This window comes from Clinocottus analis, unplaced genomic scaffold, assembly GCF_023055335.1.
Source record: "Clinocottus analis isolate CAN_PGR_092001 unplaced genomic scaffold, fCliAna1.0.p SCAF_8, whole genome shotgun sequence".
Classification (NCBI taxonomy): Eukaryota; Metazoa; Chordata; class Actinopteri; order Perciformes; family Cottidae; genus Clinocottus; species Clinocottus analis.
This window is the reverse complement of record NW_027176240.1, coordinates 19139240-19165219: the sequence shown is the minus strand read 5'-3', so window position 1 is coordinate 19165219 and position 25980 is coordinate 19139240. Positions and strand designations below refer to the sequence as shown.

The following is a 25980-nucleotide window of genomic DNA, read 5'->3' as shown; positions in this document are numbered from 1 at the left end:
CCGTCTTGTGTCCCCCGTGTGACCTTATTATGGAAAGAATATGTACAGTAGTCTGGTATTGCAGCTTCAGTGAGATAAGTCACTTAAACCACTTTTTGGCTGTGTGGTCTTCTTAATTCCATATTTTCTCTTTGTTATGCTTTGGCAGTTTTACGAAGAAATGCAAATTCCTTGACGTGAAAATCACCTCTTTAAAATCGACAAAAATCTGATGTAAAATTCATAGCACAATCCAAACAGGATGAAAAAATGATTTGTCTCTCGCCGCTGGCTGCCCTGCATGTTTCTTCAACCTTCTTGGTTGTCCACCAGAAGGGGTTGGACTTTGAATACATGGCTTTCCCATGTAGCTCAAACGTGAATTGCAGATAGAAATGTATATGTAATAAAAGACTGTGGAAGAAATGTGATATAACCTCCTGCGAGCCACAGCTCACATAAGCAAATCAATTTAATAAAGTTACATTTACTTGTTTTGTGGTCAAACTTGTTGCAGTAAAGCCTTCCCTGAACTTAAGGATGCCCATCATTGTATACAGAGGTATTATATCACATTAAGACACAGCTAGGCGTTAACACAAGTTTGCCTATATACCGATGGCTTCACTGAGTGACATCATGTGCATGTGCCAGGAGAGGGGGTCGGGAATGTGGGAGCTGGGAGGTGACAGCAATTGGCTGCTGCGTGAGGAAGGAGTTATCTTGCTGTGGGAGCTGATGGGAGCCAGCTGTGTGTCTGGCCTGGGTTCTGGTTAGGAGTTAGACCTGTAAGGGATGGAGGGAGGAGGCACAGACTGGCTCTTATGAACTCTTTGCAGGATGGAGGGAAGATGGATGGGAAGAGGAGGGCTCGCCTGGTTCCTGTGAAGTCTGTCCCAGTTGATGCAGACCAGCATGAGGGTAGCATTCCCAGATCAGGCTTAGTCTTTATGTGTGAAAGGAATGCAGCCCAGCGCCGCTCTGCCAAGGTGTCGATTTCTGCTCCTCCCCAGACCTCCTCTGCGCTCCCTCTTTCTCCATTTTGTCGTCTCACTTAATCATCATGATCATAAACTTAAACCACACATGTTCTACTTGAATACTCTTCCTCTTTACTTACACTCTTCCTATAACTTCATCTAAAGCTGCCGTGGTATTTAACGTGCCGGAGGGAATCATTTTTTAAAAATTAAGAATCGAGTTGGGCTCAGAGGCGGGCCAGTGATGTTGGCACTGCAGAGGTGCGCCTTGCACCGTAACCACAAAAAACAGTGGCCCCACTCTGAAATTACTGCTGTGATAAAAACATGAACTCTGTCATGTTTTGTTTTAATATGAGTAATCAAGAGGAAGTGGGGAGGCGAGCTGCGGCGAAATAACAGACTCAGAGTCAGTCAAGTGTTGAGGGAGGTTAGGCAAAGATTGCGACGTGCTGTTAGGTGTACAGGACCAGTGGCTACTACAAGGGGTCAACAAAAGGACAGTGTGTGTGTGTGTGTTACGTTTGTCTACGCAAGTGTGTTACAGAAAAGAAAAAGAAAAAAAGCAGATGGATTAAGAAACTCAATGTCCTTCCAGCATGAGTGCTCCAGTGGCATGCCAAGAACTGCTGATTGCACTACTTTGAGGAGTAAACAGGAAGCCAACAAAACAATCCCACATACAAGATATTCTATTACCAAACCACTGATAACTGTCCAACATTGATTCACTAATCATAACCTTCGTTGGCCGTGTTTCCCAGATTTGATTGTTCTTAAGGACTTAAGAAGGCTCGTAAGAAGGGTTCGGCTAAGAAGGAGCGCTAAGATAGGGGTGTTTCCCAGACGCGTTCTTAACTGCTTTCTTAAGATCCCACCAAAGAAGCTTCCTAAGAAGCTCTTAGTGAGAGTTGTCCGCCGCCGTGTTGCTGAAACCAAATCAATCAATGCCAGACAAATCGATCACCCACCACTTTATCAGCGCATAAGTCACACACAACACCCCAGCCATGGCATGAAATCCACGGTGGACCAGGCGTCCTGTGTGGTGGGCATTCTGATGTGTGTCCGGGCATGGCGCAGGAAAATCGGTGTCACGGCTGCCACACTACGTGAAACCGATGCCTTGCTGAGGCCGGTGCCGTCCCCCACCACCTACAGGAAGCTCCCCACTGCGTAAAAACGCAGCGCGGCTAGGAGCTGCACCTTCACATACACATTAAGTGGGGAGAAATGCTGGTGCACATAGGCATTTATGTAAACTATCTGGCTTCGCGCACGACGACGCTGTTGGTCAGCAGTGAGAATATGCTGTATTGCAGCCGTGGTGTCTCACACGCGTGGACTTCAGCAACGCCTTTATATAGACTAGCAGGTGGAGCCTCTCTTGATGAGGTTCGAGCAGAGTTCAATTACATCTGTCAGGTTCTCTGATATCTGTGAAATACCACAGGGTTGTTGATGTTTTTATAGCTAATGTAAACTCATATACAGATGCCAAATGTCTGTGAAAACATAATGAGTGATAGTAATGATGATTCATTTTATTAATGTAGCTACAGGAACACAGGGGAAATTCTTTATTTTTATATCATTATTTTTCTTTTTATGCTAATATTTTTCTTGCGTCAGTGTTTTGCAGCTGTGGGCGCACATTCATCATTACGCATGGTTTTAGTATTACGTTAAGTGTCAGATATAACTTTCCCTGACACCACTGCAGTGAGCGTTTGGTTGCTAAGAAGGCTGTTAAGAGTGGGTCAGGCTGATCTTCCATGTCCTTCTTAGTGAAAGATCGTCTTAAGCTAAGAACGACTCTGGGAAACATGTCCTTCTTTCACAACGCTCTTAAGAGCGCTCCTTAGAAGCCCTTTGCGCTCAAGAGCTTCTTAACGAATCTGGGAAACGCGACCCTTATAATATTTTACTCAATTTTCAATCAATCGTCACATGACCTCATGTAAGATTTGAATAGATTACAACTTGTATTTTTGCCAAATTGTCTCCATCAGAGCTCTGCCACAGCTCTGACTGCTGGTATTTGGAATTGCTTGTTTTTTGGCTTATTGTTTATGGATTTGTCTTAGTTCCAACACCATTTGTCAAACTATTACTTTAGTTGTTAGAAGCCTACTTTTGTTATGTCTTTATTAATGCCTTTTGTTGTGTGCACAGGCAGGGTCAATGAGGACAGGTAAAATACCCTGGGGTTTACATACTACATGCACATAGGTTTAATTGTTGTTAATACCCTGGGTTAGCGTGAGCACCATACACTCTACTTTTTGGGTGCAAAGCAACTGTCAAGGGGGGGTGTGGGTTTTGTTATGTTTTGTTTTTTTCTTTGTTGCCACTGACACACCTTGTTGGTCCTTGTGGTGCTTTTTGTAAATAAATACTTTTCTTATAACGCGTCCTGGCTTTTGTGTGGCTGAAACCTCACTAACCCCAAACCTGCTGCCCTTATGCTGCGTCCCACTCCGAGCCACCAAGGGGAGTAACACCCTCCTAATGCAAAAATAAAAATAAAATGTAGTTGATGCAGTATGATCAAAAGATTGTCGAGTGAGGGGCAACTGTGGCTCGTCACTTAACCCTAAATTGCTCCCATAGCAACGCCTATGGTGTATGAATGTTAGATAGTCCTGATGCATTGCATGGGAGCTTCTCATCAGTGAGTTAATACTTCCTTTAAGTGTCTTTAAGTATTCAGAAAAGCACGATATAACATCAAAGTATTATTGTCAACTTGCCCAGCCCTAATTTTTACATAGTCTTTTATTAAGAGAGGATTAGAGTCACTAGCAATCGGTGTGAGCATCCCCAGTGCACAGCAGTGAAATCAACATAAGCGAGCGAGAAACTCTGTCTCATCCGATCCTGCATTGACCTTTCTTTATTTAAATCCCTATATAAATAAAATGCATTATTGAGAGGGCGACAGAGTCAGAGAGAGCGATATGACCTTTTGATAATATATATATATCAAATAGCCCGGATGTTTACTCGGTTGCTTACAGACCTGGATGTAGAAGGGTATCCCCGCACTGCGTCGTGTGGCACACAGCTTGGACGACGGGTCACTGGATTTGACCTCCTCCAGAACCTCAGACAGCCAGCGGGCTGGAAGCTGCTGCAGGGCCAGACTTCGACTCCTGATGTACACAAACACACATAATCAATAGGCGAGGTAGAGGAGGAGTGGGGGGGGGAATGGTGTCTCTTTTTGATACCAACTCAAGATGGTGTAAATTTATATTTTTTAAACTTATATCAAGTAAGTTTCCATGAAAAGGGGGCGATAAATGTCAAACGATTGTTCAGAAAGTATCGGATGAATTTAGGATTACACTTTAAGTAATATTAAGATATTCAATCACCTCATCCACTGTAAAGACTTGATTCCTATTAAGTCACAGCCAGCAAACATATCAAATGTGGATCCATTGGTTTCATGTGCACCTATTTGAAAGTGTCTGACAAAGGAAACGTCCTGCTCTTAACTTTGTTACACATTTACACTGTTTCTCTTTGGCATATGGTCCACCATGCATTGTTTAAGACAAATGCTTAGAATATGATCTGAGGCAGGTCTGGTAAAAAAGAAACCGCTCTGCCTTGTATATAAAACAATCTCATGTGGGAAATAGAGAGGGTGCAGCACACACCCTCCAGTGTCCTTTACCATTGCAGTTGCAGAAAGAAAGATTGTGAAGTTGCTTAAAAATCAAAAACAAAAGAGACTGTGACAATTACATTCATATTTTAAATCCCCATAAGAACAATGACACCTGATTACTGCTGCAATTAAGCAAAGTGAACTATTTACCAAGCAAGAAGATAGGTTAAAAAAAGCTTAAAGTAATGAATGAATAGTTAAAATAGTAAGTTAAAAGTAATGTACAAACGTTTGAAATAGTTTGTTAAAAGGTTGGGAAACACTGCTGTAAACAATTCCAGATAGAAATGTGCATGCCTTAAAAGGGAACCCAGTTAAAGAGAGACTAAAAAAAGAAACTTCAAATTAAAAAAGTGAACTGGGGGGGAGAGTTAGAGTGACTTAGAGACATAGTGAAAGAGTGCAAACATAGTGGAACACACCAGAGTCAGATCCCGAGGCAGAGCATCAAAAAGCCACGGTGTAGCACTCCGCAATCAACACCCCATAACCCAGCGCACAGCCTGCATACCGTCCACACACTGCTCTTCCCCTTCTGAAACCACATGGTCACATCCCCACACACGCATACCCCAGCGCTCAACACAACCGCTAGAATTTCGCCCATGTTACACAACACGTCGCGCGACTGGTTTCTGCACGAGAACAAAACAAGTGACTTTTGTTTTAACTGCTCAGCGCTCGACGGTTCAAAGTTAACACCGCTGTGGCGGGTTTTTGTGGCTCGTCACCTGTCACAGGGGTAAAGATATCTTCCACAACACGCCATTGAGGAAAACAATGGCGGTCTAAGAAACAGAGAACTTTTTTTACTTAATGTTGTTCAGAATTAGCTCTGCTAACTGCTGACTGTCGCTTCAAAATTAGCATACAGACGTTGATATCAATCTTCTCATTGAACTATGTGCAAGAAAGCAAATAAGCTTATGTATCTGTTTTTTAATAGCCTTGTTTCTTACTGTACCAAACAAACAACAACATTCCAAGTTATGTAGTGGAACTTTCCACGACAAACAATGGATGCAGGGAAGTCTGGTTGTCAAAAAGGTAGCCGGAAATTGTAATCAATCTTCTCGTCTCACCCTTGGAAAGACAAAAAATAAACAAATTTCCCAAAATATTAAGCATTTCCTTTAATGAAAAAATATCTATTGTCTAGAAGGCTCTAAGTGACAAGTAACACCAATTAGCAAGTCTTGAGGCAAATAAAGATATTATGCCTGAGCAGCGATACTGAGAGGAATTGCTTTCTTGCTAATTACAAGGCATGTCATGATGGGAGCTATTGCTCTCAGCCATTCAGCAGCATTACCTCTCAGCCCTTTGCCCCAGAACGTCAACATACAAACTCACGCACACAAATACACACCTGCAGAGCATATCGGTAAGGCGTACAAAGCCCACGTAAGCCAGTTCAAAGGCGCCACGATGACGGGACTGCAGGAGCTGCTGACGGAAGTACAGGCCTACACCCTCCACCTGGAACAGAGAAAGAGAGAGACCTGTGACAAGAGCAATACTGATGTATAGGTGCCTGAACATATTTATGTGTGTGCAAGTGTGCTATGTATGAATGACTTTAAAACCTCTGGCTTTAGCCCCCAGTACAAACAGATGTAATCAGTTCCAATCAAATGACTTAACTGCAGTCTAATTTATCATGTCACATGCAAGGTTGCCCACAGGCGACTCTCCGGTTATGATAAGCAAAGCCAATGCAGACGTGTCTTAAACTTTTGTCCTCTCCACTGCCCATCAGGGGGTGACTCTTCTTGTTACAAAAAGAAGTCTGATCGTAAAATTACTACTTCTCTCTTGATTTATTACAGTAAACATTAGTTTATGGTCTCAAATTTAGTTTCAAGTCTTCTTCAGTACCATTTAAAGCCATTGAGAGTCGAATAGATGATAAAGGAGAGTATCTTTTAGGGCAGGGGAACCTTGTGATAGACTGAAAGACACTATCAGAGCCTACACGGCATCTCTACATCACTCCGCTGCAGTCGTTGCAAAAAGTCAAGACAGCAACGGGCGTAATCCAAGATGGTAATAGAGAAATTGCCAAATTCTACAAGACTTCAAAATCGCAGTCCACAAGGGAATATCAAAGATTTAGCTAAAGGCTTTATGGACTAAAAAAATAAGGCTGCAACAAATTACTTCCAATATCAATTAATTTGGAACTCATCTTTTCATTGATTGATTGATGTGTGATTTAGTGTATACAATGTTGGAAATTGTACAATAGTACACAGTTCTGTTGAACCAATAGTGCAAAACCCAAAGTATGCAAGCAGGTGGGGTAAGACATGCAAGAAAAGCTCCAGGTCAGCATCAAACTGGCGACAATGCTGTTATGTTGTGTTTCAATGTTAACCCCTAAACATTTAATCTATAACTCCGAAAAAGAAAGGAGCTCATTATGGTGCTCAGGATTTTACCTGATAATGAACATAGATCAAAAAGGTATTTTTTAAGCCGTCATTTAACCTCATTGAATTGTTTAGTTATTATCTAGTCTTAGCATTGTGTATTAGTATTAAGTAAAAGGATAAGTAAGTATCATGAATTGACAACAGTTTATTTATTGGCAGACATTTGCAACATATTTTTCTCTGAGCGTTTCAACCAAGCAGTCCTGTCCAGTTCAGTTTGTTACACATCATAACAGTTATTTCACCTGGATTGTACCAACAGAACGACGCCAGTCTTGGCACCGCCTCAGTAAACATTCCAACCGAACTGAGTCGATACAAGAAAAAAAATGCAGACCAATTGGCCAAAGAGAATTGTCACAAGCACAACCCAGGGATACCTTACACAAACTTTTGGTTTGAGGACATACTATCTGTAGTGGAAACACGGCACGTACAAAAACGGTCTTGTTTGTTTCGCGCCATCCAATTGGCTCCTCTGATTGGCTTTCATAGAGACCACTGAGCAAATCATTTAGAACCAATGTCAACCAGAAACATTCCGTGGCCGATCAATCAGGGGCGTCCTTGGAGCTGATCCTGACATTGGTTTGAGAAGAACTATATAAATAGTGATATGAGCGGCGGCATTTCAATGACTCACTAAGTGAAGCATCAGAACTAATATTTAAATGTGAATCGCTGAGAGCTTGGAAAATTGATTGGGTGACGTGTCAAAGCACTACTGTGAATACTTGACAAATTGGCGTAAAGCCGCATGTCAGAGTGACAGAGTTAGACAGAAAGCGGCCTATTGTCTCTTAATAAACATTCCAACTAAAAGCAAAGCAGCAGAAAAGATTCAGAGATGAACTGCGTCATCTGATCCCACTATGGCCTTTTCTCTATTTGGCAAAAAGAGTGAAGCTGCAACACTAGCTCCACTCTTGTTTTTAGAGACGCCACTTAAGTCAGCCTGGGAGCGTTGGGCATGTCAAGCGTGAGAGCGGCATGTCGGTGGCGTGACAAGTACGTTCAAAAAAGGATGCTGAGACATTCACATAATGGCCACCTTTGGTAAAACCATTCAGTTAGTAATAGTGTTAGCGACATTATTCTACACACGCACAGAACTGAGGGCCGTGGCAGTGTGTAAACTGGTGAGTGTGTGTTGCAGGTGAGGCGGCAGGGCGAGGCGGACGCGGAGCTTTCGTTGCCCTGTCATTTAGGCTGTGGTGTCCCCTGCACCACAGAGGCGGCCTGGACCTCGGCTTAGTCAGGGGTGGGATGGAGGGCACCGGGATGAAAAAAAAAAACATAAAAATAGGGAGTGTGAATAGGGAGAAAAAAAATCCCAAACAGCCCCTATGGGGTTGTGGGGTTAGACAGAACATCAAAACTAACGAAAACCCACAGACGCAGACAAAACGAGGAGTGCAACAAACGCTGGTGTTACAAAAAGATGCATGGAGACGGGTTCACAGGAGGAAAACGGCAGGAGAATGTGCTGAAACATAGAAAAGAAAATGATGGACTTATTCAGTCCGTTGTTTTTTGTTTTGGCCACATGACTGAACAATAAACTCGTCTGACCCTGCAGACCTGAAGTGGACTCAACTTAAAACACCAAAAGTATGGACTGAGTAGACCACAGCAGTGCCAAGCCCAATGACTTATCACATCAGTGGCCAGAGTGGACTCCCAGGACAGGGCCTGACCTCACCAGGGTAAAAATGGCAGCGACAGTTCCTTGTTAGACGGCCCCGTGGCTGCCGGGGCCCAGACCGCTGCGGTGCCAAGCTGGGCCGAGCCGGGAACGCGGCTTCGCCTATTTAAAGCATCCTTCCCTGAGGTTCCCCGGCTGTGTAACTGGTTCAAAATTGCCAAGCGAGCTTGCTGAAGGGTGAGAGGTGCGGGGGGGACTTTATTTAGACGTCAACTTCCTGTTTTGCGAATATGCCCGTTTCCCAGAAAAAGCGTCCATTTGCAGAGAGAAAAGTTTCCCAAAGTCTAATTACACTTATGGCTCGGGGAAGGGGGGGGGGGGGGGGCAGGGGGAGCGTGACAGTGACGTAAATAGCAGACTTCTTCCCCTTTACGTTGGCTGGACACACATAACACAAAGTTAGGATTCCGATCGTTTGTGATTACACAATAAACAAATGTTTATGCCGCTCTAGTCATTTTGTAGTTGTTGGGACTTCATTTGGAATCAGGTAAATAAGTCGATGTGTAATATTAGATGGAAAAGTCTGGTTCATTTTTTAAACAATAAGGTGTGTGTGTGTGTGTGTGTGTGTGTGTGTGTGTGTGTGTGTGTGTGTGTGTGTGTGTGTGTGCTATGAGTAACAAAGGCTCAGACTGATCCAGGCTGAGCTACGCCAAATAAACAACCCAAGCTGTCAAACTCCAGCTGACCAGCAACTCTGGTGGTCCATCCCACTCATACCACACAAGTGTGTTCGGTTCAGCATGTCAAAGCACTTCTCCCTTTATTTTTTTTCCTCGCCAGAACGATGGTCTTCCTTTCTTCACAATCGTCTTTGCTGATAAAGCAAAATAAAGATTTTTAAAATGATCATTGCTATTGCCATGGCGTTAGAAAAAAAAAGAAAAACATACACTTTTATTAAACCTCCTTGGGGAAATTCTTCTCTGCATTTGACCCATTCTTGATTAGGGAGCAGTGGGCTGCCCTGTGAGGCGCCCGGTGAGCAACGAGGGGTTAAGTGTCGTGCTCAGAGACACTTCGACGTGTGAACTGTTTGGGAACAATAGACTGTTCAAGTGAGAGGTTGAAGATGGTGGTAAATACCCGGTAGCTCGTCTGCACAGGCCTTAATGATTCTTCCGGAGACCCCATCCGATCCTGTCGCTTTCCTGGTGTTGACTCGGTGCAGGACGGATCTAACCTGGTGGTGTTGGTTTCCTTGTTTTCCCTGTCGAACCGAGCGAAGAAGTGACTCAGGGTATTAGGAAGAGTGTTGTCTGTGGGGTTTAAGGCTATCCAGTTGTTTTTGTAGCCAGTGATGGTTTTTATCCCCTGCTACATGCTCTTGGAGTCGTTGTTATTGAAGTGCTCCGCTATGCGCTGTTTGTATCTGCGTTTGGCCTCCCTGATCCCCATCCTCAGTCCCTTTTGCGCCTCTTTGTATTCCTGCAAAGTCCCAGATTTAAAGACAGAGTCCCGTGCTCTGAGCAGGGTCCGCAGTGAGCCACAGTTTCTGATTTGGAACGACTTTGATGGTTTTTGTCTCAGCCACACCTTCAGCACAAAAGTTTATTTGGAGAGGACAGCCATTGTGTGTCCCTCTAGATCTGCCTCCTCAGCAATTTTTTCCCAGTCTGTGAGATTAAAACAGTCTTGTAGGGCTCAGGTGGCCTCCTCAGTCCACACCTGGATCGTTTTAATGGATGGTTTCTGTCTCCAGATCAGGGGTCTGTATGTGGAGTCAGAGAAAGGGACAAATGGTCTGATAGTCCGAGATGTGGGAGTGGAGTGGCTCTGTAGGCATCTGGAATGCTGGTATGGACCTGGTCCAGTATGTTTTTCTCTCTTGTAGGGAAGTTTACATTTTTGAAGAACTTCGGCATGACAGATTTTAAGTTAGCATGGTTGAAGTCTCCCGCTGCAATCACAAGGCTGTCTGGTTGTGCTGACATGTAGTTGTTAATGGCTCTCTGAAGCTGCTTCAAGGCAAGCTTAGCGTTAGCACTTGGTGGAATATAGACAGCATTATTACAGATGTAAACTCCCTGGGCAAGTAAAAAGGTCTACATCTCAGCATCAGGTATTCTATCTCCGGGGAACAGTGTGTTTCATTAACCCTGGCGTCAGTACACCAGCTGTTGTTGACGTAGATACAAAGTCCTCTTTTTCCCGGAGTTGATGGTACGGTCCGCTCTATAAACAACACGGTCTGCTAGCTTGATAGCAGCGTCCGGGGTGTGTGAGTCCAGCCAAGTCTCGGTTATTAACATCACACAGTACTCCAGGCAGCGCGATGTAAGCCGCAGTCTCATCTCGTCCATCTTGTTGCTGAGTGACCGGGTATTGGCAAGGAATAGACTTGGTATCGCCGGTTTGTAGGGGTTAGCCTTTAGCATAGCTCGTAGCCCCCCTCTCCTCCCCACGCCTGGGTCTTCTTTGACGCCGCCGTCTACGCAGTGTCTCCGTGGCAACACTGGTTTCTCCCTCGGGGAAAAAACGCTGTATCTCTGGTGGAAATATCCTTCCAAATCTCATAAAATACACGTAGGTCAGTTTTTTCCCCCATTTTCTTTCATTTTTCCTACAGTCTCTCTTGAGTTTTTGGGTGGAATCATTTAGCCGGGGCTGTGGGGTACTATTTGATTTTTTAACCTTGTAAAGAGCAACAGAATCCAGGACAGTCTGACAGGTGCGATTAAAAAGGGAGACCAGCTCCTCTGTATCAGAATGTGGATTAAAAGCAGTTAAAGAATTTGCAATAAAACTGTAAATCTATTAGCTGACCTGGAGTTAAAAACCTGGCTGCAGGCAAGTGAACTAAGATTAGTGGGAGGTTGGGTTGGGTACATATAATAAAATTGCTTTGGGATGAGACACAAAGATATCCTTAATTTCAAAGTTTTCAGGGCTGAGACCATTATACAGGACGAGGTCAAGGATTTGACCCTTTGAATGTGTAGGTTGTTGTATTGCCTGAGTGAGGTTAAAAGATTCCAGAGTATTCATGAAGTCTTTGACAAGAGTGAGACGGGCAGCACACAAGTATGTTAAAATCACCTAAAATAAGAATTTTGTCATACTGTGGCATAAAAGCAGCTAAAAGTTCCGCAAAATAATGGATAAAGATATTGTTCGGCTTTGGCAGCCTGTGGAATATTAAAATATGACAGGAGTTTTGGAGTTTACCATAAAACCAAGATGTTCAAAAGATGTAAAGTGACTATGTGAGATGGGAGTGCATTTAAAATCTTTTCTGTGAATAACAGCGACCCCACCTCCCCTGCCTGACAGCCGGGTTTGATGAAGGTGTGTAAAATCAGGGGGCGTTGCCTCTATAAGAGGACTACAATCTCCCTCAGATAACCATGTCTCTGTGATAATAAAAAAAGTCCAGTTTGTTACATGTAATAAAATCATGACATAAAAAAAGACTTATTATAGAGGGATCTGATATTTAAGAGACCAACATTTGTCAAATAGCTATTATCTGAAGATGGTAAGGGATGTTGCAGAGGAACTATAATTAAATTATTATATTTAGCTGATGATGGAAATAAAAAAAAATAAAGAAGAAGCTTTAGGGGTATGTGTGTATCTTTCTACTTTTTAAGCTTATCGCATTTTAGTTTTAGAATTTATTTTACTGTCTCTATTCATCTGTACCATTGCTGTCCCTGTGCTACTGCCGTAAAGTCCAAATTATAGGGATCAATAAGCATTCTTCTTCAGCCGCTTTATACAGTTCAAATATTGAACTTTTAAAAATCACATATGGGTAAGGGTATTGTGGAGCATGTGGAGAAGACAGGAGAACAGGAACATACTGGTCATTTGTGTAGATAGACCATTTTAATCCTATTGTATTTAAATCAATGCTTTTAACAAATAGGAACAGTAAAAAGGAAATATAAATGTAATTTGCCAAAATATAACAGTACAATGTAGTAAAAGGACTGATGCACACATTATTGATACTCTAAAATCATGAACATAAAAAAGAAAACACATATTCAGCACATAGTACAGTACTTCCTCTTTTCTCTCTCAGGATGGTAAATAGACGCTCGACACGCAAACACAAATGCACACACACCCTGTACCCCCTACACAGACAAACAGCCCATGTCTGGTACCCTTGTTATTATGGATGTTCACATGCTGAACCGCTCAGACAACTATTCCTGTGTGTGTGTGTGTGTGTGTGTGTGTGTGTGTGTGTGTGTGTGTGTGTGTGTGTGTGTGTGTGTGTGTGTGTGTGTGTGTGTTGTTTGAAGCGCTCAGTGTTTTCCTGCTGCTGGTGGAAGTGATTTGGAAAGAATGCGGTGGAAAGGGAGGGGCGTCGCGGCCGTTAAACCAGCGGGGTCGGGCCTCAAATGAAAGTGCGGCGCTAACGAGGCCGGATACTAATTGAGGAGCCTCCCAGCGTGGTGTGGTCTCACACACACGCGCAAACGCACACGCACACACTTTTTTTAAAGGAATACTTGAAAGCCTTCTGGATCTCAGCGGACAGACAGGCACTTAATGTTTGGGAAGTTATCATTTTCAGATTTTCTAATCATCATTGTGAGCGATTGCCAATTCCTGATGTGATCGAGGGCGGGTTGTAAGGGGGCGGGGGGGGGGCACATTACCACAGCTCAGCTGTCACAGTATGGTTAGCCTTGTTAAAGAATGCCGTTTCCAAAATGTGACTTCAAAGCGATAAGAATAGTGACAAGACAGAGCTGACAAGGGGAAACAGATGTTTGACGGGGCCCTCAAGTAACACGGAGTGGACAGAGCAGAATACAGGATCACAGGATACAGGAGTTACGCCGTTAACAGGTTAAAATTGTGCATGCGCGACTCGTAAAAGAAAAACGCTATTGTAAATTATATTTTTGTTTGGTGACTTGGTTGAACTGAGAGTTTATGTGTGAGACAGTGCGCACAATGTTCATTATTGAAAATGACTGGCCTGTGGTCATAGTCATGTTGGTGTGTGACATTTACAATAAATCTGGCTGAGCAGAGAGAGAGAGAGAGAGCCTGTGAGCACTTTGTGGGGCGGAGCGGCTCGCGACAGCACTCGTAGAGAACAGAAATTACATAACAATACGTGCTTTGACGCAAGTCGGCAAGTCGGCAACACTGCCTGCCGGTTAAGCTACGGAATCGCAAGTGCACATATGTAAATCGCCATCAAAGTAAAAGCAGTGTCGTATTGCATTTATGGCGTGCATCGTATTCATTTATATTTCATTTTTGATTAACCTCACGCGGGCCGGACTGGGAAAGCCGTAAGACGCCCAGGTCTGAACTACGCCGTCTGGGAGAGATTTAAAGTGCAGCACCTGTGTTCGGCAGTGATAAGCCCCTCTCAATGCAAAAAAAATATGCATGATTAAACACAGAACGAGAGCACCTTCAGCCTGTCGGCATCTCACCTGTTCTTCTGTGATGAGTCCGGAGTTTGTGTCATCGGTGCAACATAGAGGCATGCTCTGACACAGCTGTCCAAGCAGCATGGCCACTTCCTTCATGCTTCGCCAGCAACATACGAGCACCATCTGGGCTGTCACCCTGTAGCCCTCGCTGTCTGGAGCCAACACACACACAAGAACAGTGACACATGTGCAAAGGTTGATCATGTTTGGGTTATTACCTATAAAATGTAAAGGTTTATTTGTCTTGTACCACAAAGCTTTGCAGTTAGTGAAAACCAAGAGACGTCTAAAGCCACCGTATGTCCCTGCTTTTGTCGTTTTGCATTAAGTCACACACTACCTAGCACAGAGCTATTTTATTTTTCTTATCACTATAAAAGTAACAGTAAATGATGCAAACATTTAATAAGACTCATAGAAACATTGAACACAACAATAAGGTCAAACACTTCTCCCATCAGGACATCCTTGGAACTGCACTCACAGGCACCATTTACTTGCATTGTACTTTACCACCTCAATCCACTTCAGTCACAAGTGAAAAATAAAAATTATATGACAGATGATACAAACTTTGAATTTCTTTTACATCTGAATCACTGCAACACGGGACTGTTTCGACTAGCGAGCTGTCGAAAGCGATCATTCTGTGTAATGACAATGGCAAAACAAACTCCGACTCGCCTGTGTTCGATGACGCCGTGTGTGTTGTCTGGGTCTGTGTGCGGTCATTCACGCAGTGCGTGTCCAGCTCTCTGGCACATGTGAAGAAGTCATTGGTGTCTCTGGGCTGGATCTCCTGCAGGATTCTCTGCAGACCTGCGGGTGTCTCTGTTCAAACAGACACAAAACGTTATATTCATAATATCTCCTCATGGGAGGTTTTTTAATGGACACACTTTACCCAAAACAGTCAGTCCTGTACAGTAAGTTAAAACATGCTGCATATAATGTCATGTTCTTAATATGATGTAGTTTAAATAAGTGCAAGGTAAATTCTAAGATTTAGTGATATAATTTAAAGTTGTGAATGACAATATATTTTTTGGCCACAAGAAGCGGGTTTCTCATGTGCGCGCACGTCAAAAGAACAGTTTCTCTGAATGGCCAAAGAACCTGTGGTATAAATTAGAATCAAACCACCCCCTGATCTCAGGCCAAGCAAGCTGAGAAATCTGATTACCTGAGCCAGTATCCATGGGGATCAAGCCCTCTGGAGAAGAGCTCTGGACCACAGGGGAGACCACATCAGACATATTGTAGCACACAGCAATCAGCTCCGACACCACACATCGCCACTGCTCTGCTTGACTCAAACTCCTAAACACACAAAACGTACAATAAACAAGTCAGTTTATAACTAGTATGGTTATGGCTGATTTTGGTGTTTGAATACACACCAACAGCAAAACAGAAGATCCAAATGAAAGTAGATGTGCATGCATTCATTTGCTCACTCAGTGTTAAGATGCTGCAGGACAGCAGTGATGCAGTGGGCTCTGCCGTAGAGGGGATAGGAAGCAGCTGCCTGCAAGAGAGACGACTTTGACCTCACCACCTCTGACTGAAGACAGCGTAGTAAGAACTGAATCACTGAGGAGAAAATAAACGCAATCATTTGATCCATTTTATCCAGTGCCCACACAGACACACACACTTATAAAGTCTATGTATATGGATCTTACCAGCCAGCGCATTAAGCTCCAAGATGACCGCTTCAGAGGGCTGGGTCGCTGGTGAGGAGGAAGGAGGCCGAAATTTGAGGCCCCGCTTCTGGGCGCAGTGCAACAGAGCCGCGCACAGGTCGGGGGCCAGATCTGGCTGGTGGAGAAATAGGTTGAGGAGGTAGGATGCCGTGACACTGTCGAAGGGCTTGGTGCTGGTGCTGAGGTCCAGAGCAGCCTGAAGCACACCGCGCAACCTGTCCGGGTCCTGGCACCATAAAAGCCCAAAAGGTCAGTAAAACTTGAACACATGCCACAGCCTGAGATACGTCTCTAAATATAAGTTAAGTTATATGACAAATGTCAACATGTAATGTAAACAACATTTTAATTATGAAATAACTAGGGCTGGGCAAAGTTGAAAACATTTAACTGGTTAATCGCATGATTTTTCTGCATTATGCGCCAAATTCAATAATTAAGTAAAAACTAGTGTATTGCAGGCTTTTATTTTAAAGTAATATTATCAGAACAATATAACAGGCATTCTGGAAGCAACAGCAAGCTAATATACATAGATAAATAGTATATAAATTGGTTTTCTTTTTTTTCCTGAACAGGTACCAGAAGAAACATTTGTATTTTATCAGGGAACAACATGTTGGGTTTTGTAGAATTGTAATAGTCTGGGGGTGTAAATATTGGACTTGCACATGTAATAAGAATTGTTTAATGCGGGCATTAAAATATGAGGGTAATGATAACTAATAAGGAATTTTAAAAAAAACTAACCAATGGGGGCCTTAAGCCAAGCGAATGAGCTGTATTTAACCCAGCGCAGAGCTTATCTCGGTCTCTCTTCTTCCCAGACCGTTGGCACAACAGCTGACTGTTTACAGTCTGTGTCTGTATTGTATTTCATCATCTCTTTTTATTAAATATTTTTATTATAACTTAGTGATTCCGGTACTTCTTTCCTCACGACCGCCTGGGATTTTTGAACATATTTTCCAAACATAAACAGTCTATTTAGTACTAAAGAGCATCACCTGTGTGCGGCAGTGATAAGATCCTCCCAATGCAAAAAAAAAAATGCAGTTAACGCATGATCAAATAATTAACGCCGTTATTAACGCATTAACTTGCCGAGCCCTAGAAATAACATAAATAATAGTAAATCATTAACCTATTACGATAAGAAAAACAGTGGCATCAAACCAAAAAGGTGCCAGATCTAAAGAATCATATTTGTAATATTAACCTGAAGTCCCACAGCCGATGGTGGGAGTTGCCGTACTAATGTGGAGGCCAGCTGTTTGACTTCCAGGAAGTTGCTGGCAATGCAGTAGAGGACACTCTGAGCATGGGCAGAAGTCACAGCCTCACTTAAGGCAAACACATTGGGCCCTGAGGAGGACACAGAGAGGTAGAGGTGAAGAAAATGCAACGAGGAGACCGTGAGGGACGGCAGGCAGAGTGAACGCAGTGTTAGCTCGAGCACCGGGTTGGCGTCAAAGTGGAGGCTTGCTGGTTCAGGCAGCGGTGGAGAGATACATGAAATGAAATGTGCCAAGGATCGTCACTGAGACGTCTTTAAGCAAAGCATTGAACTCCAAACTGCTCTGAGCGTGTTGGACGGAATACGAGGACCAAGCGTTGTCATTGTGTTAAATTCAGAGCTCAGATTGCCGTTTGGAAAATCTGTCATAATTTATGATGTCATCACTAAAAAAGAAATTCAAGATCCTAAAAACAAAATTCTGACGTTGAAGAAAGTGATTAATCGAGTACGAGCAATAAATAAATAAATATTATTTTTTTTATTTAAAAATAAGTATTTCATGAATATATCTTTACAGTGTGTATGGTCGACGAGAGAGCAACTTTGTAAAAAGCTTTTGAAATGCTCAACACCAACAAATATGGATTTAAGCAGACAAATTACATTTTAAACTAAATTTTGGAAATGATTACAGTCATCTCTTTACAATCATTTTTAAAAGTTGCAACTCTCTGGATTTACTGGAAATGTTTGGATCACAATCCCATGCAGCCACCACAGTAATCTAGTTTTAGATATACTATAATACTAAAAATATTTGTGTAACCTGTTCCTCTGAATGACAGAATGCAAACTGTATTTGGTACAGCCCTAAATACAACACCATGTTCTGAGCTCTTTGGTCAACTTTAGTGTAATGTACTATGCATATGGATTTACCAGGAAGACACATTGTAACTGTCTGGTATTGTGCATGAAAAGTGTTTACAAGCTAGTTTAACATGCTAAAATGAATGAGCTGCTTTTTTATAAATAACATCATCAAATATTGTACTACTTTTGCAACATGACTGTTGCTACTAATGAGCAGTATGTGTACCAGTACTGAAGGTAAAGAGCTCGCCCAGTAGACACAGCAGGTGGAGGGACGTGAGGCATTTTGAGAAAGAAGATCCAGGAAGCAAAACGTCCAGCAACTTCACACACAGCCAGCCCAGGAACTCCTACAAAACAACATAAAAACACACAGTTCAGTTTATAACCAAAAGAACTTTGCGTTGTAGTGAGTGTGGTATACCTTGTACAGATGCAGTGTGTGTTGGTCTCCTTCCCTTCGCTTTTGCTCCCTCTCCTGGATCAGTCTCTTCTGCAGCAGCAGAGTACTGTCCTTCATTCTGCAAAGCAGCTGCAAAGAAGAGGATTTCAAGGAATGACTAAGGATGTTACATAGGTGAGGTTTGTTTGTAACCTAGCCAATTACACAAAATGCGCTTTTCTACTTAAGCAGTTGCAGTTGATGGCCCATAACAGCTGATTCAGTGAAGCGAAGAGTCAGAAGTAAATAAAATACATTTTTCAAAAAATATGAATCACAGCAACCAGAGAGTCCTTGAGCATACAGTCATAAATGAGCACCAAAAATATCAGGCTGAATGGGTTAAGAATTCAAGATTAGCCGTGGACACACAAATAAACGGCCGCATGAGCTTTCCACAGGCTTATGCCCGGCAAAGATAATTTGTTCCAATTTTTGTATATACTGCTCCGAGTCGAACAAGCTGACTTTTACTACCTTAACATTTCAAATTTAGTGAGAAAATAAAATCCATAATAAAAAAATTGAAAGCAGGAATTATGTCGCCTTCAGAGAAAGCATAATTCTTTTATTTTTTAAACACCAAAAAGTAATGTGCGATAATTAGCTGACCTTCCTCAGTAGGCTGACTGTCTGCTGTCTGACGCCTGGTGCCTGACTGTTGAGATTGGGCAGCAGGAAGTGGCGGATGAGGTCCATTTCCTGAGTGGTCACAGCCTCGGTGCTGCGGTGGCTCTCACACACTAACCCCAAAGCGTCCATCCTCACCTGGCGGGTAAGATTGGATGACATATTGGAAGACCAAGACAAATACATACCACACGACATTTTTGGAAACATAAAAACACAAACAGTTGTGAAAACAGCACATGAAGGCACAGACACTCACTTGATCGTGTTTGTGTACAAGGGCTTGTTGGAGCAGGGAGAGGGGCACCAGTCCTCCCCACAGACCTTCCTTTGTAGATGGAACAACACCCTGGGCCCTTGCTGCCCGCAGGCACGTCATGAGAGCTCCCAATGCACCCCTGCTGCCCGAAGGACCTATCAAGGACAGATCAACAGCATTTATAGAGAGTTGTAAATTTTGGTATGTCCGCGAACTGTGGAGATGTTTTGACAGTATTTGTTCCCACAACAGATTGCTTTGTGAAGTTGAGACATTAATGCGCAGGTTTTATATCATGAGAATAACCAGAAGGAAAGAGATTGCAGATTCATGGGGGTGCAATTGCATGTTTTATGTACAGACGTCTTCCTTCACCTGTGCAGCACAACGCTGTTGTGTCCTGCAAGGCCAGCACCATGTGTGCCAGACTGGAGGGGCTGCAGCGGAACAGCTTGGGCAGGAAATAGTCCAGGATGTACGTGGTCTGGTCCAGCCTGGCGCGGCACAGCACCTGCAGCAAGGGGATGACCCACGTCTGGTGCCAGCACTCCATCCAGTCCCGTGAGGCTGTCTCGTCTGCTGCACCCGCCTCACTGGCCAGCTGTGCCTTGTGGCTCACAAACAGCCTCTCCAGTAGGTCACTGGCGTACGGAGCAAGGGTCTGGTCGCCCATCAGACCGAGGAGGCACGAGGGCAGCTGGGGCTGGACATTGAGCAGGTGGCCTGCCCCGTAGAGCTCCACAAGGCAGCCCAAGGAGCCGTACTTCCCCCGCATGTGCCACTCCAACCCCAGCAGACTCCGGGTGAGCCCTGTGAGGTAGGGGTCCTCGGTTGGGATGTAGCGGTCCTCGGTTGGGTCGGAGACGGATGGGCTGGTGTACTGATTGAGGAGGAGGAGGTTGCGGAACAGAGAGCGAGTCTGGTGGCGGACCCCGTCCAGTGGATGCTCCCAGTGGGAGTAGATGTGCTCCAGCAGGTTTTGCTGTAGCTCCGAGCCTCCACTGAGGGACTGTTGAAGGCAAGGGGGGCAGGGCTGCCCCCCCGCCTGTAAGCAGTCCAGGGCAGCACTGCTCCACAGTGTCAGTACGCGAGCAACCACCATGGCTGTACTGGACTCCTTTATACTATGGTAAAGAAGAAAATACAGACACGCTGTCAAGATGCTGAGTTTATTAATCACTTACTTTTGTCTTAAAAAGGACCTTCGAGACAACTTCTAATTGTGAAACCTCTTGCACGATGAAAGGATTGCTACCTAGAGTAGTAAGAACTGAATGGGGATCTGTTTTGCAGAACTACCTGACATCGAGATCCAGCAGAGTGTTTGGAATTAACAGCAGCAATTGTTCCCACTGTGGCCCTGGAAGAGCGCCCTTCCAGCTCAGCATGGCCAGAGCCCCATGACACAGGTATAGGGAGACACCCGCCGGGCGATCGCTGGTACACAGACCCGCACACTGTCGCTTTAGCCACTGAGGAGCAGAGTCCAAACCCAGCCCCGAGCTACGCAGCAAACTGCACACCTGACACAAAAATGACAAAAACATTTCCAGAGTTCGTCTCATTCAGAGCTTCTCGTCCAACACTCTCAAGCGTAATGTGCACAATACAGAGTTATTAATCTTCTACTCACCACGGTGGCAACTTCATCGCCACAACCCATGATGGACCTGATCAATAACACTACAGCCATGGCGGCTGTGCTCTGGACTGACTGGATAAACTCTTCTAGTAACAGAAAACGAAAAGGGGGGAAAAGAAGTGAGAGGGAAGTGTGTAAGCGTAGCTATTGATGTCCTATTTACAAGTGTAAATGGTCCTTTTTTGAAGTGGTGGAGAGATTTGGAAAGTACAGCCCAAAATCACAAATTTGCCTCAGAGGGTTTTTCAATCTGATCAGCTTTTGTGAAGCTACGTGGAACGGATTTATCTTTTGTGAACAGAATCAGACGATACCATACTGAAAAAACTTTTTTTTTACAAAAATACACAAGTTCGCTTTAACAAAATACACAATGTCTCGCTGTAGCTGCGGCCAATATAGTATATTATCTATTACCTATGATTTCAAGGTTGTGTCTATTATTTAAAATAAACATAGCTTAGAGGTACGATGAAACATACTCTTGGGCCAAGAAAAGCATTAAAATACTCGGAGATATCAGGAACAATGTGTGTCATTTGTTCTTGGAATTTAACATTTCTTGCAAGAGTAAGTAATAAATAATTACTAAGGTTAGCTGTTGCTGGATGTTTCTGCATTCATATGAAGGCAGACCTACATGTCTACATCCAGCAGCTGGCTGTGTATGCCAGGCTATTTCTACATTTCTTTTGTCCTGTTTTGTACCATTGGTGAGGATGTGCACGTAGCGACCCAGCAGGTTGCTCAGGGTGTCCTCCAGGTCGCAGCAATTCTGTTTGGTCCACAGACTGATCGTCTGCTGGGACCTCTGGATCACCAGCACAGACGTCTTCACAGCAGCCAGGCACGATTGCATCAGCTGGGCCTGAGCAATGTGACGGCCTGTCAGGCCACTTGGACAAACAGCAGGGGGCAACAGAGACACATGGTTCAACAACGAGCTATTAGGTTGTCCCCAGATTCCCTTACGTATCATCAACATGTTACTGTAATTGAATTGAAATTCCCTTTAAATGTGTGATACAGAGACACAAAGTATAAAACAGATACGAACAGCGAGATATGGAACACAGCTGCTCTACCTATTCAGGTGCAGGTATTCACTTATTCCCTTGTGGAGAAACAGCAACACTACATAGAGGAGAAGAAGAGAGTTAATGAGAGGCTTTTCTCACTTATTTTTTATTCCTTCTAAACAAGTAAGCAGGATATTTACCTTCAGACAGCAGTTTGTTGACGCATCTCTCGCCTTGGGGAAAAGGACAATTATGTAAAAGTCGTTATTCTCTAATAAAAGGTCACATTTATGTGATAACTGTGGTAAAAGAAGTATACCAACTGACCGAGAGGAAAGCCGTCCAGACAGGCAGCGACAATGTCTACAATGTGTGGGTACTGCTCTGAAGTCGGGTTGGACAGACAGTCTGACAAGCAGGCAGACAAACTGCTTAAAGTGTGCTCCTGCAACCAGGCTGGTGCTGAAGATAAGGCACTGAGGAAAGCAAAACAGAGACGTTTTATTGATCAAGGGGGCTAAACTCTTAAAAGGCACCGCGTGTAGCATTTCGAGGATCCAGTAGCAGAAATGGAATAAAGTATGCAAAACTATGTTTTCATTAGGTCGAATCATCTTTTTTAGTGACAGAATAAACCCCTCAATTCTACCTACAAAGGGAGCGAGTCTTTGTTTCTTCGAAAGCCCAGAGCAAACTAGGGCTGCAACAACGAATCAATAAAATTGATAAAAATCAATTGTTAAAAAAGTTGGCAACGAATTTCATCATCGATTCGTTGTGTCGCGCAATTATTACGCTGCTCAATAAGTCGCGGAGATGTTTGAGTATTGAACAAAAGTTGAGTGGAGCGCAGCGCAGCAGATAGAACGTCCAGAAAGTTCTGGTGCAGCCCTGTATTGTCACTGTATAGTCACGTTGCATGTACAATAACTTAACAGCAAGGCTAACCGTTGTCGTTAGCTTGCGAGCTAGTCGTTCATTCCCCGTGTTTGAGCCGCACTGTTGGGTTACGCTGTTGGGTAACGTCTTCGTTTTAAAATACCGCGGAGCTCCAAGAGAAGCAACGCGTAAATATCTCCTCTGAGGTGCAAACCTGCGTTCAACAGTCATAGACAGTGTGTGTCTGTGAGTGTGCGTGTCTGTCTATGAGTGTGTGTGTCTGTGCATGTGTGTAAGTGTGCATTTGTGTGAGTGTGCATGTCTGTGAGTGTGCGTGTCTGTGAGTGTGCATGTCTGTGAGTGTGCATTTGTATGAGTGTGCATGTCTGTGAGTGTGCATGTCTGTGAGTGTGCATTTGTGTGAGTTTGCATGTCTGTGAGTGTACAGAACAAGTTCTGACGTTCAAACAAATCCTGTTTAGTTTTCTGATTTGTATTTCTTTATTTTTTATGAATTCTTTATTGTTAAGATCTTTTTCACTGTCAGTTCTGTTTTTGTAATAAAAGGTTGCAAATTAATGCTTTAAAATTGTTATTGTTTTATCCGATTAATCGAAAAAATAATTGACAGATTAATCGATTATTAAAATAATCGTTAGTTGCAGCCCTAGCGCGAACAAAACCAATCCCTGACCCTGAAGAGAGCTTTTAACCATCTGACTCCCGTTGCTCCTAAAAGTGGTGTCATAATGGTAAGGACCACCTTTGAGCGAGGCTGACGCCATTACGGCAGGATTTGGGAGGAGCTGGTTGCAATTTGCAAACACAATGCTTGTTGCAGCCAAATCCTCCACACTACCCGGTGGCTTTTGAAGGTCTTAAAAATGAGTTAAGGACCCTTACGTTTTTCGATACAAGAGCATTTCAGAGGCGACGACAGGTTGCCGAACTCCCTGCTACTTGAACTCTGATATGGCATTTACACCTGTGACTAGAATCACACACAACAGATAAAAGGAGGAACAATTCTTGCCGTTTGTCATTTGAAGACAGAATTAAAATCGACGCTGCTAAACAGGCCATCTTATCGTCTCCCATTTCATTGACTTGAACAGATAGCTGTGTACCTGGCAATGACTCGTCGCAGGGGGTTCTTGGCCTGCAGGGTGGTGTAGACCACAGACAGGGCGTGGAGACAAGCCTGTAGAAGGGCTCCATCAGGCTTCTCTTCAGTCAGCGCCTCCAGCTGGGACCCTGCCTGATGCAGAACGGACACTCAATGGTCAAGTACTGCATTCCATCCGGAATAGTTTGGAAATGGATGAAAAGTGTGGAAAGTGAACACACACTAAACCTGGTGTTAGACAACGTTTTACATCACGTCATCTATGAAGTCAACATAATGATGCATGTTGAACTTTTAATTTATTAGGGTTCAAGCGACTGACGTATTCAGTACGAGAGGACCGAGCGACTGACATAGTCAGTCCAAGAGGACCCTATTGAAACTGTTAGCGGTATTAATATTATTACACCTCAGAGTTTTATTTTAGAACATTGGGCGCTGTTTTGGGGGACTTGTCATACTCCAAAACTCACTAAATTTTGAACACTTGTCAGTCCTGGTGAAAATAGACGTATGAAATACACACATACAGTCGTCCCTCGCTATAAAACGGTTCACCTTTCGCAGATTTTTTTTACAGCGTACAGTATGGCGAAGGGCGCTTGCGGGTCGCCGAGCACATCTGGCCTGGAACATTCGCCCACCAGGCGCACGTTCTCGGCCGGACGAGCCGGCAACCCGCTGGCGTCCCTGACGTGCCGGCGACCCGCAGGCGTCCCTGACGTGCCGGCTAGAGCAAGGACCCGCTCACAGCTGCTTGCTTTTTACTCTTTTATTACATATTGCATTACTCCCAACCAACCTTTTTAACCAGCTGAATCTGTTGCACCGGCTCCGACAGCTCCAAGCAGGACTGCAGGGTCTGGGCGACCTGCCGGACTCCATCCTCTCCTCCATCCACAGAGAGGGACACTAGAAAGATAACACAATTATGATGTATGCATAAATATTACAATGCAGCGGTGGAGTGTAGAGAGAGGTTCCCAGACATTTTTAAGCCAAGGACTCTGAACCAACAAAAATTAGTTTTTTGTCCTAAGGTCACCCATTGGTTATAGGATGACAGGCAAAAGGATGCATTGTTTTGTTATTTAATCAACCATAGCAGTGTAGTCACATTACCTATCAGCGAGTGTCGTTTCTCCTCATCCAGAACTACGGCCTCCACTATCCCTGTCGTCTTCTTCTTCACCACCATGACTTGGCCTGCCCTGGACGTGAGGCACACAGCATCAGTTAATTCAGCATGTTTAATGTTTGTTTAAAACAATAATTTGAACTTCACAACTGTCAGAATACAAACCAGAGGGTTGAAATACAATGGCGTTAATTGACTGTCACCTTAATATCGGTCCCTTAATGGGAAACGTTTTTTTCTTACCCTGTCATGAGGGCACATGTACGAACGCGCGCGCGCGCGCGCGCGCGCACACACACACACACACACACACACACACACACACACACACACACACACACACACACACACACAAACACACACACACACACTGTTTTCTCCTTTACTTTGGCTTAAAATAACGTTACCGCTGCTCGGATAACTGTCAGCTAACTATTGCTAAGTTAGCTGTCTATGCGGCCAGAATGTAAAGGGAAAACACAAATGGTAAACACTGTCTGATGCAGTAGACCAACGCAATGCTCACAAAGACTTGTAGCGGCTTAACAACAGTCCAAAGTTGAATAACAGTAGTAAGCATTCACCTCAATTTATCATGAGGTTCGCACTTGGAGCTCTTCTGTTTCGGCTGTTAATGTTAGCTGTACTTCATGTCAAGCTCGAGGATTAAAAAAAAGGCTTTCATTTCCGGTATATATTTTCAGAATAAAACTATAAACTATACAACTTTAAACATCATGCGCAATATATAATATAACATGCAATGTATATCTACCTTTCATTAATATAAATACAATATATTTAATTTCATGTTGTTGAAACGTATTTTTTTTG

General features: G+C 43.7%; 1 protein-coding gene across 1 annotated transcript in view; it reads right to left on the bottom strand.

Moving 5' to 3' along the window:
• The window catches only part of thada (THADA armadillo repeat containing), a 78566-nt gene extending 52755 nt beyond the window's left edge, over nt 1-25811 (bottom strand). The window contains exons 1-23 of the mRNA XM_068567288.1: nt 25731-25811; nt 25131-25219; nt 24811-24920; nt 24010-24140; nt 22331-22479; nt 22204-22236; nt 22070-22118; nt 21693-21880; nt 20976-21070; nt 20642-20865; nt 19718-20466; nt 19343-19497; nt 19066-19221; nt 18436-18543; nt 18238-18361; nt 17118-17263; nt 15878-16124; nt 15650-15785; nt 15376-15512; nt 14873-15023; nt 14193-14340; nt 6008-6117; nt 3982-4114 (exon numbers count right to left, since the gene is read on the bottom strand). Of these exons, the coding sequence (XP_068423389.1) occupies nt 3982-4114; nt 6008-6117; nt 14193-14340; nt 14873-15023; nt 15376-15512; nt 15650-15785; nt 15878-16124; nt 17118-17263; nt 18238-18361; nt 18436-18543; nt 19066-19221; nt 19343-19497; nt 19718-20466; nt 20642-20865; nt 20976-21070; nt 21693-21880; nt 22070-22118; nt 22204-22236; nt 22331-22479; nt 24010-24140; nt 24811-24920; nt 25131-25206 (3555 nt within the window). The 5' untranslated portion in view covers nt 25207-25219; nt 25731-25811. The remainder of the gene's footprint in view (nt 1-3981; nt 4115-6007; nt 6118-14192; nt 14341-14872; nt 15024-15375; nt 15513-15649; nt 15786-15877; nt 16125-17117; nt 17264-18237; nt 18362-18435; nt 18544-19065; nt 19222-19342; nt 19498-19717; nt 20467-20641; nt 20866-20975; nt 21071-21692; nt 21881-22069; nt 22119-22203; nt 22237-22330; nt 22480-24009; nt 24141-24810; nt 24921-25130; nt 25220-25730) is intronic.
• Nucleotides 25812-25980: the final 169 nt, after the last annotated feature.